Source organism: Chiloscyllium plagiosum, unplaced genomic scaffold (genome assembly GCF_037043375.1).
Source record: "Chiloscyllium plagiosum isolate Xiang-an unplaced genomic scaffold, Cpla_swu_hap1 HiC_scaffold_8, whole genome shotgun sequence".
Classification (NCBI taxonomy): Eukaryota; Metazoa; Chordata; class Chondrichthyes; order Orectolobiformes; family Hemiscylliidae; genus Chiloscyllium; species Chiloscyllium plagiosum.
Window position 1 is genome coordinate 59,619,988 of NW_028270146.1, and position 17,383 is coordinate 59,637,370.

Below are 17,383 nucleotides of genomic sequence, written 5' to 3' on the forward strand. Positions count from 1 at the left end.
GGTCCCGCGGCCCAGCCTGCAGGATCCTTGGACTTGATTTCCTACCAGGTCCTAGTAAAGGAACCCACAAAATCTAGTGAAATGTTGGGTAAGTAGATAGAGGAGAAGCTGATCCTGATCTCTAGCATGCTGCAGAAGCATGAACAGCCACTGGGAGACCTCGAGAAAAGAACAGATGAGATAGAACGCAGAGTCACAGTGGTAGAAGCTGATACAAATTCCTCCAAGGATAGGATCCATGTCCAAAATTTGCTTTACCAGGTTGATGACCTCAAGAACAGGGTCAAGAGAAAAAAATATTTGTTGGTCTGCCGGAGGATAAGGAAGGTGAGCACCAGTGGAATGTATTCAGGACTGGTTGTCGAAATTGCTTAACTTAGAGGCTGAAATGGAAAGCTTGAAGATTGAGAGAGCTCACCTGGCGACGGTGTGGAGGTCAAGTCTGGACCAACGTCCTCGTCCTATCTTGGTGCGGTTTCATTACTACAGAGAAAAATATAGCATCATGGAAGCTTTCAGAATCCAGAGAAGGATCTGAAGGCCCTAGTTTTCGAGGGCTGTAAGATCATGTTCTTCCAGGACTTCTCAGCGGCGGTGATCCGGAAAAGAAAATCTTTAGATAGCATCAAGAAAAGACTGAGGGAGCTCGGGATCCAGTTCTTCAAAGGGATCCAGCACTGTTTTGGATCACCTTAAATGGATCGATACATCTCTTTGACATGTTGGAGAAGGCGAGAGACTTTGTGGACAAATGAACTTAATCTGAACAATTTAGTTTGTACAAATAGTATGGGTATTTCTCTACTTTTCTTGAAAAACAAAGAGGAAATCCAGTCGGAGTCTTTTTTTTCATATTTTCTATTGGTAATAATCTGGTCTAAAGTATGCTCGGAGGTGGCTGGGATGTTTACTTTCAATTACTAAGTTAAGTTATATCAAAGGATGTCTGGGGTACTTACTTTACTTTCAAAATTTCTTTGCTCACATTGTTATTCCATGATGTATTTTCTTTCTTTGCTGCTTGTGCTTGTTGTGCAGCTCTAACTAGGAGGAGAGAAAATGGTTGGGATGGCTAGATGCCTACTTACGGACAGTTTCTGGTTCAGGTATTTAAATGCCCTGGCTGCTATATTGACAGCAGGATGGTAAGTTTGGTTTTGGGATGTGTAGATGCCCCCTTTGGGCAAGGGGTGAGTCCCCCTATTCAGTGCCATTGGCACTTTATATGCTTTTTTTTGTTTTTTGTCATATATAGTCTTTGATAACTTCGTAGGTTCATTAACTGTAGGAGTTTTAGTTTATGTACGATGGATCTTGCGACCCTAAGGCTCAACAATTTGTAGTTTAAGCTCCTCCTCGCTGGAATCTAAATGTTACTGCAGAAGGTTATGGCTAATGACTTGATTAAATGGTGTACCTGGAACATCAAGGGGAGTCACTCACCAATTAAGAGGAAAAAGGTACTTTCGAGTCTTAGAAAGGACAAGGTGGATATTGCTTTATTACAGGAGCCACACTTGAAACTACAACAGAATGGCTTTGATCGGGTTTACTTTTCATCTTTTAATACCAAAAGTAGGGGATTGGCTATATTGGTTAGGAGGAATCTCCTATTTAAGTTACTACAATGTGTTAAAGACACACATGGGAGGTTTGCAATCTTCAAAGCCTTGAGAAACAAGGAAGAATATGGTGTTTTAAATATTTATTGCCCTCCGGCCCATCCCCTCAGGTTTCTTGTAGATGCATTCTCTAAATTGATCAGTCTTGAGTCTCAGCATATCATCATTGGGGGAGATTTTAATTTCTTACGGATCTCACAGACAACTGGATATCCTCTGTACAAACCAAACAATTAGTGGATTTGTGTGTGGAGTTAGGGTTGGTGGCCGACTGGAAGTGTCTCCACCCTACAGGCAGGGATTTTACATTTTTTTTTCCAATCTACACAGATTCATACCAGGATTTGTTTCTTTTCTGAACCCCGTGGCAACTCTGGACTTGGTGTCATCTTTTACGATTGGTAATATTACCATCTTAGATCACAGTCCAGTGTGCAGCAGTTGGTTAAGATTAAGGACGCTATAGTGGGCCTGAGGCACGGGTGAATGGATCCCTTTATTCTTAAGGATAAGTTTGTGGAGTACTTCTAAGGAATTTAGGGCATTCCTAGACATTAATTCAGGCTCGACTAGTAGCCCTTTCATCCTTTGGGAAACTGCCAAAGCCTATGCCGGAGGTTAGTTACTTCCTACTCTGCCAGTAGGAAGCAGAAGGGCAAGCAGCAATGTCTCTTTGAAGCATGGCTGAAGACAGCCGAGAAGGTTTACTTTGACAGGCCCTCGTTGGCCAAGCTACAGAGGATTACAGCGCTGGATTGAATTCCGTGCTCACACAGACAGTAAAGAAGGAGCTTACTTTCAGAAAACAAAGGTTGTATGAGCATGGTAACAAACTGGGCAAGTATCTAGCGTCGTATCTCGCCAGGAAAAAAAGACTACCCCTCAAGCCGTTATGTTGATTTGGGAAGGTGACGGGAACTTAACGTGACTCTAAAAAGATAAATGTAGCATTTCAGAGATGAATTATACAAATCTGAGGGTTGTGAGGAGGGGTAAGCCAAGATGGAATCCTTTTTCAAGGATCTGGAGCTTCCGGGTGTGACTCCCGAACAAGAGTCTTTTCTCGATGCCCCCTTATCAGAGCAAGAAGTGCAGGAGGCTGTGAAGCAGCTTCAGAGAGGAAAGGGGCCCGGCCCTGACGGACTTACTTGCGAATTTGATAAGGAGTTTATAAGCATATTGTCATGCCCGATGCTCAACATGGTCAATGACTCATACAGTCATGATCGTCTCTTGCCATCTCTAAGAGAGGCCAATTTATTCTTAACAAAAGGAAGGCCCCGGAGGACTGCTTCTTACAGGGCCATTTCACTCCCAAAATCTTGACTTTAAAATCTTGTCTCAGACTCTTGCATTAAGGCTGGAAACTGTGTTACTTTTTATTGTTAAGAAGAACCAGACAGGCTTCATAAAGAGCTGCAGATCCTCCAATAATGTTCGGAGGCTGCTTAATGTAATTCAAGCATGTCAACAGCAGTTAATGTAGGGATTGGTAATTTCTCTAGATGCGGAGAAGGCATTTGTTTGAGTTGAGTGGCCGTATCTTTTTTATACTCCAGAGCGGTTAGGCTTGGGCAAAGCCTTTATAAGATGGGTCATCACCAATGGGATACGATCAAGCAATTTTAGCATTGTTAGGGCAGCCTACAGGGCTGTCCTCTTTCACCATTGCTTTTTACATTGGTGATTCAACTGTTGACGGAGGCCACTCGTAGGTATCCTAATATGTCGGCTCCAGAAATGGGGTCAAAATTTCATAACATTTTGTTGTAGGCAGACGATATTCTCATTTTTTTTTGTCAAATCCAGCAGTTTCGGAGCCTCACCTGATAGAATGCACCAGCTCATTTGGCACCTTTACAGGCTACAAGATTAATTTTGCAAAATCAGAGGTTATGCCTATGGGTGGTGTTACGAAGGTGCTAGGTCTTGAGGGCGAATCTCGATTCCCATTTAAGTGGTCACAGGGGGGTTTTACGTACTTGGGCATATTCGTCACTCCAGTTCTTGATTGGTTGTTTAAAGCAAATTTTGTTCAATTAAATGATGAAATCAAACAAGACTTTCAAAGATGGGAGGTGCTTACGGTCTCATGGTTAGGTCAGATAGCTCTTATTAAGATGAATATTCTCCCTCATTTGTTGTACCCTATACGAATGCTCACCCTGATTTTCGACAAGCTAACACTCAGGAGGCTGAACGGCTGGTTCAGCTCTTTTATTTGGCATCGTAAGCGGCGCATTATTAAATTAGCTAAATTGCAATTGCTTCATAGGCTGGAGGGAGTGGATCGCCCGAACATTAAAAACGATCAACTGAGCTCGCTTTTATCTTACGTGAGTGATTGGGCTTGTGGGAACCGTTTTTCAATATGGTTAGATATTGAAAGCTCGCAGGCAAAGTGCCCCCTTATAAGCTTGCTGCTTTTGGACAAAATGAGGACAGTTAAGGAATATTGCTGTAGCCCAACAGTTATTAATTCAGCAGAGGGAAGGCAATATTGGCAAAACATCTTTCCTTACACTTATAGTGGGATGACGGGTTTTCAACAGGAGATTCAGGGTTCAAACATTGGGCAGCTAGGGGTGTGTCTTTCATGGGTGATTTATTTGAGGAAGACACAATGATGTCTTTTGATCAGTTAGTGTGGGAGTACGAGCTATCTAGCAGGGACCTCTTTCATTTTTTTTCAAGTTAGGAATTTGATTTAAAATAAAGAACACTTTTGACTGAGCACTACAAATCTGACATGGAGAAGAGGATGCTCAGTGCTAAGAGTACACTTTCTATCAGCACTCTATATCATCAGCTGGTGGGGGGGTGGGGCCTCAGATGAATTCAATCAGTTTTGCAGGCTGTGAGAGAGACAGCTAGGTGTTGATGTCTCCTCAGAGGCATGGGAAGGTATTTGGGAAAACGCAAGTAAGATATCAATTTGCAATAGGACCCATGCTTTACAGTTGAAGATTCTCCACAGGGTCTACTTGGCTCTAGATCGTTTATCAAAAGTTAAACAAGGGGCATCTTCAACATGCCCCAAGTGTAAAGTTAGTATGGGTTCTCTTACCCATTGTCTCTGGTCCTGTGGCAGGCTTAAAACATACTGGAGCACTGTGGCAGGTACAATGGAGGGGATTTTGGGTGTGAGGTGGAGAAGGACCCGATCTCATTTCTTTTTGGCCTGCCCAGTGTATTCACTGTAGATACGCATAAGAAAAACCTTTTCAACATCCTCCCTTTCTGCGCAATATCTTGTTAAGTTGGGTGTCCGAAAATCTTTCGGGCATGTCGGACGGGCATAAGATTGTTATGGAGCATATTGCCTTGGATTTTCTTAAAGTATGGTACACCACAAAACTGAGAATTTCGAAGATATGGTGGCCCTTTTTGGACAACCTGGACACAAATTTGTCTGCCACACTAATAAGGGCTTTTATATAGTCGTAATGATTGTGCTTCACAAGTCCAATATCCAGAGAGGGCGTACTGCGAATGTATGAATATCTGAAAATTAATACTCTAGATATTTGAGAGTTAGTGTGTTGTTTTGCTGAGCTGTATTACTATTATTTATTAGTTTGTCATTAATTATTATTTATTTTGTTAAGTAGTTAGTTGAGTATTTTTATATTTGTACATGATGGCAGTTTGGGCTTTTAAAATTTTTTTGTGCTCTTTCTTTGTATTGTTTTGAAGTATATTGTTTTGTTGTAATATTAAAAAATCTATTTCTCAATAAAAATATATTTTAAAAAATGACAACTTGACACAATAGATGGACTTTTTTGATTTATAAAAGGGATCTTCATGGTTACACACACTCTTTAGAGAATATTTAACTGAAAATCTGCCAATGTGTCCTTCTATATTTATTTTCTAACTCTGTGCTGCCAGTGGAGTACTTCATCTCCTGAGATGCTCAATGAAAACTCATGATGTGGAGGTGCCTGTGTTGGACTGGGTGGATGAAGGAGTAGTTTTCCGAATGCTTGTGATTTCAAATAAACCGGTTGGACTATACCTGGCGTTGTGTGATTTCTGACAATGAAAATTCAGACATATGCAGTGGGTACCCAAAGCTAGAAATGTAACCTAATTTGCCTCACTAATAACACGATATTTGAAAGAAAAAGTGATATACAGACGCTACGATCTTTTTTATTAAATCAGTACTGAATTTGAAAGTTGAAAGTAAAGATGATACATATATAACAACACTACCTGAATCTCATCTTCATGACCTCGTAGAACTTTCCTACAGCGGCCATCCTGAATTAACCAAACTCGAAGAGTTCTGATTCACAAGAGCAAATTACATAAACTAGCAGTGATTTATAGGAAAGTCATATCTTCACATAAAACTATGAATATCAGGTAAAAATATCTATTGGCTAAATTCAGGCATGCTAAACTGCCTTTTAATTCAAATGGATTTTTTTTCTTAATCAAAATACTTATGCATAAATTTCAGTTGTTCATTTGTTTTCAAATGTTTGCTTAATGATCAGTAAGGTGCCAATGATTCATTACCCCAGTAGCCTAGCAAGCAAAAGCAGTGATTAGCCAGCAGGTTGGCTCTCTGATATGCACTAAATTGGGGAGTGGGGTACAGTGTCACATTGGCTTCAATGCCTTGAAGTGAGAATGTGAGAATCGGCTGGAATTCCTGCACCTGGAAGCTGCGCAACAATGCTGTTAGGAATGTCTGCATGGATATAATTTACATCTGTGTGTTGAAAAGATCAAGATCAGCTGTGATCTTTCCTTCAGTTGGAAAACTTACAAAATTATATGGTTTGGCATACCTTTTGTAGCCAACCAGTGGCCAATTACGTCCATCATCCTATGTCTGCTTACTTACTTACAGTGTGGAAACAGGCCCTTCAGCCCAACGTCCACACCGACCCGCCGAAGCGCAACCCACCCAGACCCATTCTCCTACACTCACCCCTTCACCTAACACTACAGGCAATTTGGCATGGCCAATTCACCGGTGAGAGGCCCATGTCAGGTTGGCAGCCTGGCAGCTTTTACTGAGTGAGCTGGCATAGGGCAACAGAACTAGGGACCTCCATTAGGATCCACTGTGCTCAGTGAATGCATCCACAATAAGATCATTCAACCATACTCCCTTCCCACAACCCCTCAAACCTGCCATTCTGACCCTCTCATTGCCAGCTACGCCCTACCAATACCTTGGACTTACCAGATGCTGGCCTCCACTCATTCCTCTTCCTCGGTAACTGTTTGAACTCTCAGGAGTAGCCACTAAGTGAACCTGGTGCTGAGGGAATTACAGAGTCGTTGGCCAATCAGAATGGCTGAGACCTCTATAAGGCTGGACTTACTCCAGAGTGAGGCTCAGAAGATCCACCTCCAGTCAATTAAGGCTCCGTGGAGCATTGAGTAACGATGGGGGAACCAACATCAACCAGGATGTATCCTCTATTAACCCTTCAGGTGGCAAGGAAAAAAATCCTGCCACCTGAAAAACCCTCCCATAAAAGATTACATTTTTATCTCAAAAGCAATTATTAACAGATCTTTTAATAATACTGCATTCTTGTCTTATAAATATTCAATTATTGAACTACCACTTCAAAAATGAATGTACTACCTGTAGAATTTGAGTTTTACCTATCCGAGCTGGCACTGACCACCTGTATTCCATCAAAACAGAGATGATCAATTCCTGAATTATGACCCATCAGTGCTCGTAGACAACTACCAGTTTCTGTCTGGAAAATTCGAATCAAGCTGTCGGCACAACCGGTTACAATGACTTCATCCTGAAAATCAGAAAAATCCATTTTAGCTTTTACATTGTTAATAAATGCAGCATTAAAACTGTTGTATCATATAGTTTTTTAAAGCTTTTTGAAGATGTAATATTTAGTAAGTTTTGACACTTACACCCAATATTAAGTTTTTGCCAGGGATGGGTAGCTGTGTCTGTTTGTATGTCAGAAGCTGTCTGTGGTGGAAAATCAACTGAAATTCTAATTTTCATGGGGGGTTGGCCCTAAAATGATAGGGAGATGGCTTTCCAGGGCAATTAAAGCTGATGAGAGGGAGAATGGATGCACATAAGCTGATGCAGTTCATGAGTTCTGAATGTAGAATAGGTTTGGGTGGAGGTGAGGAATAATAGGATAAGGAAGTCACTAGTGAGAGTAGTCTAATTCCCAAACAGTATTCGCAATATAAGATGAAAACAAGAAATCTTAGATGCTTGTGATAAAAAATGGCAATAATTTTGGGTAATTTTAATACTCATATAAACTGGAAAAAATACAGATTGGCAGTCGTAGCCTCGATGAGAAGTTCATGGAATGCGTTTGAGATAGTATCTTACAGCAACACATTTTGGAAGTGAACAGAAAGCAGATTTTATCAGACCTGATATTGTGTAAAGTGACAAGATTTATTCATGACCTCAGAATTAAGGTAAGTTTTGGCAGGAGTGATCACAATGTTATTTATGTCAGCTTTGAGAGGGAGAAGAGTGGATCTAAAACTAGTATTTCAGACTTAAATAAAGGTGACCATGTGGGCATAAAAGCTGAGTTAGCTGAATTGTGCTGGAATACTAGGTTAGGGGATTGATAAATAGAGAAGCAACTGCCAAGCATTGAAGGGATATGTCAGAATGCTCAGAATAAGAATGTTCCTACTAGAAAGAAAACAATCTAAGGTGAGACCTGCAATGCATGTTTAAAGAAATTAAAGAAAATATCAAACTTAAGGAAAAATATAATTGCATAGAGACAGGTCAGATAATTGGACAGAATACAAAGAATGACAGAGAATAGCTAAAAGATTAAGTATAAGAAATAAACTAGAGTATGAGAAAAGATTAACCTGAAATAAAGACAAGAACAAGAATTTCTGCAGGTATTTAAAAAGGAAAAGAATACATGAGAAAGAATGGGGGGTTATTAGTAGGTAGTAAGAAAATGGCAGATGAAATAAGCTAATATTTTGCTTAAATTTTCACTACAGAGAAAAGATGTATTAGCTATGAATCGGGAGGTGGAAAGGAGAAGGAAACGGGTGAAATTACAATCATTGGGAAGCAGGATACACCAAACTTATACAGCTGCGGGTAACAAGTAACCACATCCTGATGGACTTCATCCTGGAGTCTTAAGTAAGAGGCTATTGTAGTAGAGTGGAATTGGCATCATCTTTCCAAAAGCTGTTAGATTTTGGAAAGACCTCAACAAACTCAAAAGCAACAAATATTTTCAATTAAAAAATAGAGGGATGCATGCAAAAGGAAACGACAGGCCAGTTAGCTTGACATATGTCCTAGAAAGGTGTTAAAATAATTAAAGAGGTTATAGTTGGACCATTAAAACAACTCAAGATTATTGTGAAGAGTTGGTATGGTTTGGTGAAAGGGAAATCATACTTAATCAATTTATTGGAGTTCTTTGAAGGAATCATATGCGTTGATAAAAGGAGCCCATAGATATTTGGTACCTGGATTTCCAGAAGACATTTGAAAGGTACTACATAAAGGGTTTTGAATAACAGTTGGAGTTCATGATATAGGTGTGTATTAAAATGAATAGAAGATTATTGAACCATTGGCAGAAAACAGAACATATGTATAAATATGTATTTTTTTGAATGGCAAGATATGGACTGGAATTTCACAGGAGGCTGTGCTAGAGTCTCAGCTTTTTATGATTCACATCAATTACTTAGGTGAGGGGAATGGCGGTCTTCTGGTGCAGGGGCAGTGTCTCTGAGCCAAGAGGCCTGGGTTCAATTCCCATTTGCTTCAGAGATTTGCAGTAGTATTTCTGAACAGATTGACTAAACAGTATCTAGATGAGGGGAGTGAAGGTACAGTAGCTGCAGATGACACAAAGATAAGTAGGAAAGACTTTTGTGAAGAGGAGCTGGGAGGTAATAACCAAGGACCTTGGGCTGCTCTCCTATGCTCCCATTTCCCCTCACTGCCCGGTTTCTCACCTCCATGTCCCTTATACAGACCCAAGGGTCTGAGAAAACCAGCTGTGACATTACTTTCTTGCCCACACACACACACACAGCTCCACCTGGTGGTGAAATTCACAATAATTGCACAATTCTTAAAAAGAGGTGGAAAGATCTAGGTGTTCTAGTTCATGAGTCATAAGCAGCTAGAATTCAGGTACAGTAAGGTGGCTGGTAGAATGCTATGTTTTATTGAAAAGAATTGAACATAACAGTAAAGATCTTATGTTTCAGTTTTACAGAGCACTGGTGAGTCCACATCTGAAAAATGTGTGCAGTTTTAAACTCCTTATTTAAGGAAAAGTGCAATACTTTTGTAGTGGTTAAGAGAAGGTTTATTAAGAGAAGGTAAATTAGTGGGTTGTCTTACATTGGAAAGGTTGTATAGACTAGTCTTGTTTCCACCAGAGTTGAGAAGAGTAAAGGATGACTTGATTGAAGTATGTAAGATGCTGAACAGTTTTGACAAGGTGGGCATAGAAAGGAGTTTTTATCTTGAGAATGGGTCTATGACTAGGGGCCACAATTTAAAAGATGGGGTTTACTCGTTTCAGACAAATTAGGAGATATATTGTCTGGGATTGCAAAATTATGAAATTCAGCCTCAGAAGGCTCTCATTGAACATTTTTAACATCGGCGGGAAATGGATTCTTGTTAGGCAAGTGAAGCAAAGGTTATCCAGAGTGAATGTGAACGTTGAAAGCAAAACACAAACAGAGCGGTGGTTACTTTATTGAATGGCATAGCGGGCTTGGGGTTCTAGAAAGTCTATGTCATGTATAAGACTCATTCAGAAATCCATGGCAGCCATCACGGAGGCTTTTAGTTGTCTTGATGGAGAGAGTTTGAGCCAAAGCAGTCTACTACATTACAGAGGTGAGGGACAGAAGGCACATCCTCTTCCCAGAGGAATGGGAGATCACCTCATCATGCAGCGGGAGTCCCTTTTTCAGCATAATTTCCCTCTGCCTCCAACTCATTCTCTTTTCTTCTTCCTAATGAACTGTTTCTTTTAGGGGTCTCACTGATCTAACACCTTTCTGGAGGGCTATATTAAATAAAAGAGTGCAGTAGACTATCATAATAACAGAGCTCCTTACAGAGCATCTGCTGACCAGGTCCAGGCATTGAACCCTTTGGTTAGAAAATGCCCCATCAGTTGTGAATTTGATGTACTATTCAGCCTTGACAAGGAGGCCATTTGTCACCTGCATGATGCACCAACATGCAGCTTACCCCCGAGATACACAGAGGTCCACAATGATGACAACACTGATACTTTTGCATCTGTATACTGAGTATGCTATGATTTTCTTGGAGAATATTTTTTAGTAAAGTCTAGGTTTCTTTGCCACTGCATTTCCTTCACAGTCCTTCGTTCTTTTATCTCACAAATGGCAGTACATGGCTGCATCTTGTAGATAACTGATGCACTGTTCACGAGACTTGGACAGTACATTAAATTATGGGATGACATAGCTTTGCAGGCAGAGGGCAGTGAACTATCCTAGATTCCTCCAGGTACAAGGAAACGTCGATAATGTCCATGTGGACTTCAAAGTACCTGGTGCTAAGTCAATCAGATTCATTTCCACATTCTCAAAATTCACTTGATCTGCAGCATAGCAATGGCTTCCTCCAGTTAGGTTCTCACTTCCCTGACAACTGCCATTACTGCTTCAGTCTGTACCAACTATTGTTCTACCCGCAACACCTAACCTCCCTGAAACATACCGAAATTCCATGAATGCATTTTGGGATCATCTTAAAGAGATGGGCTAGTCATCTCTTTATGAAAGCTCAAGCCAGATGCATTGGGCCAATATTACCAAAGTTATCTACTCACTAGGACAACCATAGATCAGACCACAATACTTTCTCAGGACACAGTTCTGTGCAGTGACTAATAGAGAGGTGCCATACTGGACATTCTTGCAAAGATGTCATTCAGTGTGGGTCTGCTATGTTATCCATAACATGACCCTCAAGAGAGTGTGTTCTTTGAGGAGGACAGGGAGGAGCACAACTCAAGATGAAGAGCAGGAAAGTGCCCCAGGTTGGAGGTTCTCATCAGAATTCCATCAATATCAGGAATTCTTTGATCAAAGCACTTTTTTTAGGGGAGTCTCTCTGACCCAGAGAAGAATGACATGGTATGGAAATCATCATGAATTACCGGGACTAACACTTCATTGAAGATGTAACCTCCAATATGTAAACTCTCACCGGCAATAAAGGATGCACATCTCATCAGAAGTTTCAACATGACCACAAATGGACTCTTGTATGCCTTCATTACTTCAAACTACTTTTCTGGCCCACAATAAATAAAAGGAACCTCACCAGTGTAGCTTCATGTGTCAATATTTACATGGTACTCAAATGTAGATAGTGCAGAGTTACAGGCAGAAGACATCCTAGTGATCCGCTCAGTATGCTGTCCAATGCAATGCTTCCTTATTTGGCCACTTCTACCTGGTGCTGCCCTTGAGGAGATAGCTGGAGGTAGCCTGTTTGTTCTTTTCCATCCTATGGTTGTGAGGCACATGGCAGTCATCATCTTCATGAAAATGCCTAGGAGATATAAGTGTGGCACCTCCAAATGCTTCTATACTTGAGTCATTGCAAAGATATGCTGCCATCAGTGAATCTCAAAGCATAGGTGTTCACTTCATCAGAGGAGTCAAAAACGTCATTGAAGATGGACCCCAATGAGGGGCAGAAACCTCCTCACAGTTTTGGTTATTTGATGGTGTACTGACTAAGAATATGAGCTGTGGAGCAACTGGTAAACCAAACAACCCTGTGCCATTAGCATCACTGAAACGTGAAGGCTACATGGTGTAGCATGTACACTGTAAATATTAATGAACAGTTTCTGCATACCTCTTAAGTACTGCTGGCTCTCCATATAGTTCTTCACTTTCTCAATGGAGGAGCGTATTTGTCCAATTTTCTAAAGGTGATGCAAATGAGCTGGGTCAACACCTCCATTTTCAGCACATGACTATACGCTACCTGAAAAATTCTGAAATCTAGGAGCACATTTGTCGCTGCTGTTCTAACAGGAAATTCTATTCCTGGGTCACCTGCTGTTGTACTCAGCTGAGTAGGCCTGTTACTGTCCTTTCTCCTGCAAGGGTGAATTGCCACAGCTGCCCATGTCTCTGGCACCATATCTGCACATTAGTGCTGTGGATGCAGTGCCATCCTACCTAACCATATGTGAGGCCTTATGAAGTTGACAATACCTGGACTAGTGGAGGCTGCTTTGGAAGGGATGATAGTGGTTCTTTGGAGTTCTATAGTTGCTGTTCAAACTTGACATCTATGTCTGTGGGAGACACAAGCACATGTCATGAGAACTTGCCTTAAAGATCACAACCCTCTGCAAGTGCGGAGGCTTCTCAATGAAACTCAGGGTTCAGCGTGAACTGAAGGAGGTGGAATGCAATGCACACCTTTAAATGAATGTATTGCAGTCTGATCACTATCTCTATTGTGCCCTGGCATATTTCTCACTATCCATGATATTTATTGATCCCTGTTCCTTGGCAGCAATGATGTGAAGGTAGGGAGCCCCTTCTCGGGTATATTATGGGCCCTGATTTGGAGTAAGGGTAAAAGATAAAGAATTGCTGACATCCATGACCAAAACTAGCTGCATTTTCCATTGTAAACTGCAAATCTCAATGCTGTCAGATCCTCAATTGCATTATGGGTCTCAGTTATTCTGCTGAGTCAGTAAGTTCTATGGGCATACATTCCTCCTATGTTCAGCTACAGAACACAGCCTCAGGTTCTTCTGCTGATGCACCACTGGATGTTGAATACTCAGATGCCAGTCCTGAGAGTTGATGCTTCTACTCACCTCATCAGAGCATATCAGATTAGTAAGCTTCTCTTCACAACTGATCCAATTTGTACAAATCACATCCCTTGTGTCACCTTGATGCAGTTCTCCTTAGTCTTGTGAGGTGGCCTCCTCTTCAATAGGTAAAAAGCTCCATCCCCCACCCCTTACGGCCACAAGGATGATTTCCAGGTTCACATCTGCAAATCAGTCGGGCTCCCTGCTCCTGATTCCAGCCTGTGCCTTTCCTGAGACATCTGATGATTCCAAATTGAAAGTAAAGAGTGAAAGAGCAGATACAATAAGGCTGCCATGGTCGGTTTAGAAATCGGTCCTACACTTGAAGAGTCCGACCCTTATTCCTGCCTTCATGATTGCTAATTGGCCAACAAATTCATCGTCATGTCAGTAAGGAAGGCATGTTCCTGTGAAAATGAAAACTGAAGGTTGTTTATCCTTGAGGTGGATTTTGGATAGGTAAAGAGTGTTAACTTCCATTTCTTATCAGTAGCAGGCTTTGCTTATCAGGAATTTGTTTGGAACTCTGTGGTCAATTTGAGGCAAATGAGATTAATCTAGAAAGAAAACTCGATTTGTACAGTTTCTTAGTCTTGGTGAGTAACATGATCTATAATACTGTGGGATCAATTCCAAAGTTGACAAGTATAATATTTGAAAAAGCTATAACTCAATCATGTTATGTTATTGCAGTTTGAGAATGTTCACTGGGACTTGAAATTGGACTATAGATTCTAAATTACTCAAAGGCATTTCTTGTCTATTAATATAAATTGCACAGAAACAGCATTTTTAAAAATGCAATGCTTTTTTCAGGATTATGATACTGGTAATTGATTCCCGTAGGTATTTTCCTGATTCTTAGCTGAAACACTGGGGATAGACCTAAAGAAATCTGAAGAAACAACTTGGATATTTTCATTTCTTTTTCAGAATTTCACGAGACCACCTACACAAAGTGATGAGCAGAATAATCTACATGGAAATACCAGTGTGAAATAGGAATAGAGAATGGATGCACTGAAGATGGAATACAATTTACATTGTCCTGACTGGGTCATCTGCTAATACAAACAACACCTGAAGGACTTGTGGTTATTGAATGTTTTGATAATAATGCAACTGATAATAATAAAATTATAAAAATATTGGCTACTTAATTTTAAACATGATCCAATAAGTTAATGCATAGATGACAGAGTTAGTGCAAAGACTTCATTGCAACTTTCTATTACAACCATTTATTTTCGGTTATTAAAAAACTTCATGAAGTAATAATAGCAACTTGTATTTATATAGTGCTTATGATACAGAAAAAAAAATTAATGGAAAATTTCTAAAAGAAACATCCAAAAGGTATTTTACTCATAATTAATAATAAAAGGCACTTTACGGGAACATTATAAAGCAAAATATGCATCTAGGCACATAAAACTTTACTAGAGCAGTACACCAAACACTTGATCAATAAAAGTAACATTTAAGTGAAGACTGAAGAGGCACAGGAAAGCGGGAGGAGCTAGTCAGCAACTAGTGAATAGTGTTACAGGAACTGAGTAACAGGAACTGAAAAACTTAGGTTTTTCCAATGTTTAATTGAAGGGAATTTCTTCTTAACCAGTACAGGGATTTGGATAGCAACCTGATAAGCTAGCAACAAATGCAAATAAAAATGTAAATAATTCAGAATGAATTAAAGTATATGATTATTTTTGTGTTTATTTTACAGCTTTTTTAAGTAGCTGGATGGGGGGGAAAAAGACTACCTTAATGCAAACACTTGTTACAGCATCTGTATGACTATCCAGTACATGTAGACAATTTGCAGTGAATAGATCCCATACACGGGCAGTTTTGTCTGAACTTCCACTAACAAGCCGTTTTCCTGTGAACAAGAAAGAGGCAGGAAATATATTAGAATTGTGAGATGAGACTTCTATTGTGGTTAAATATTTTGTACAAATCAGATAGTATTTTGTATTTTTAAATTAAACATAAAGAATGAGTAATATGCAGCACAATGATAGAATACATAGCATGTTTCTTTACTGAATTGTGAAATATGTAGGACATGACATATGCAAACTCATCCACGACATTTCTGATGTGCCCCTAGTGGGAATGTGAAGCACTATTCTACAGGAGAGAGAGAGACATCAAGTAAGAGAACAAGCATGAGAACTTTAGAGTTCTTGGGACAGTGAGAATGAAAGGATAGAAGGGAGGACATAGAAGAACTAGAAAGAACAAGGGTATGTAAACAAGCACAGAAGAAGTAGGTGAAATCCAAAGTGGAAATAGCCATTAGAATTATGATGTGTATCCTGAATGAACCTTCTTAGCAAATCCAGTTGAAGGATTGTGAAATTCGCTTCATAGGAACCAAAAATAAATGTAATTTGGAGTGGTTGAATACAATGTCAAATCTGATTCAGAATGAGAACAAAAACAGGGGAAGAAAGACCGAATTGAGAGAGAGGGAATCAATAAAATGTAAAAGAATAAATTATCCATCTTATCTAGCATTGCTCTTGGAAGCATCCATGTAAAAATCAAATGAGGACAGAACTGGATTTTCCTGCAAGCTCTTGATCTGAATAAAGGAATTATGATGTAATAGGTTTTCTGTAAAATAATCTGACTCATAATGGACACAGGAGGCAAAACTAAGTTGTTGCAAAGCATCTGATGATACAGCTGCAAGCTCTAAGTGAATTATAGAGATATCCATTGGTCAGGAGAAATCATTGGTCATAACATTGAGTATAATAGTCAGGATACCATATTGCGGCTGTTAAGGACATTGGTGAAGTCACTTTTGGAATACTGTGTACAATTCTGGTTGCCACCCTGCAGGGAGGGTATTGTTAAACTTGACAGGGTGCAGAAAATATTTACAAGCATGTTACCGGGACTGGAAGGTTGACTTTCAGGGAGAGGCTGAATTGGCTGGGGCTTTTTTCCATGGAGCGTCTGAGACTGAGGGTGACCTATAAGATCATGAAGGGAATGAATAGGGTGAATAGTCAAGGTCTTTTCCCCGGGCTGGGGGTGGGGGGGGGAAGAGTCCAAAACTACAGGTTTAAGGTGAACGGGGCAAGAGTTTAAAAAGGATTTGAGGGATAACTTCTTCATGCAGAGGGTGGTGCACATCTGGAATGAGCTGCCAGAGGAATTGCTGGAGGAGAGTAAAATTACACATTTAAAAGGCATCTGCATGGATATGAATAGGAATGGTTTGGAGGGATATGGGCCAAGGTTTAGGTCAGCATGGATGAGATAGATTGAAGGATTTGTTTCCATGCTGTATGACCATGTGAATTGAAACTTCAGAATAAACAGCAGCTGGGTGGAAGAACTTTAAAGTGATTCAGTATAATTGACTTCATTGTTAATTTTGAGGAACCAAGAATCCACGAAACAATGTCATTCTGAGCTCTGAATTGTAAATTTTGAATTTCAAGAAAATAATTGCCAATGTGCAGAACTGCAAGAAGGCTTTGATAGCCACCTTCCAAGGGAGTAAAAAGTCTTACAGGTCCATTTGTACAGTAAAACATCACCTATAAAATTACAGAAGCCATCACTGCTGCTGGATCTGAAAAGTGTTAATCACTGTGCTTCATCGACAGAAATTCAACAATGGCTGCAAACAATATAGCTCAGACCCACTCAGACTTTCATCTTATAAGTACTCTGTATGTCCTCATTTTAATTCTAAGATCAGAACTTTTTTATTAATAACTTTATCTCTTTATTCATAAGGAGCATTCAGTAACAAACTAGTTTTTAGTATGTTTACCAAGAAGCTTGAACCATTAAAACTAAAATGGGAGCTACACAAGCAACAATGATTTACAGTTCACTGATCAAATGACAGAC

General features: G+C 40.0%; 1 protein-coding gene across 4 annotated transcripts in view; it reads right to left on the bottom strand.

Annotated features, from left to right (window-relative positions):
• Positions 1 to 17,383, bottom strand: part of LOC122553932 (uncharacterized) — a 58,129-nt gene that overhangs the window by 21,139 nt on the left and 19,607 nt on the right. For all 4 annotated transcript variants that reach the window (XM_087989892.1, XM_043698438.2, XM_087989890.1 and 1 more), the window contains exons 5-7: positions 15,268 to 15,386; positions 7,260 to 7,411; positions 5,844 to 5,916 (exon numbers count right to left, since the gene is read on the bottom strand). In XM_087989892.1, coding sequence (XP_087846018.1) covers positions 5,844 to 5,916; positions 7,260 to 7,411; positions 15,268 to 15,386 — 344 coding nt within the window. The remainder of the gene's footprint in view (positions 1 to 5,843; positions 5,917 to 7,259; positions 7,412 to 15,267; positions 15,387 to 17,383) is intronic.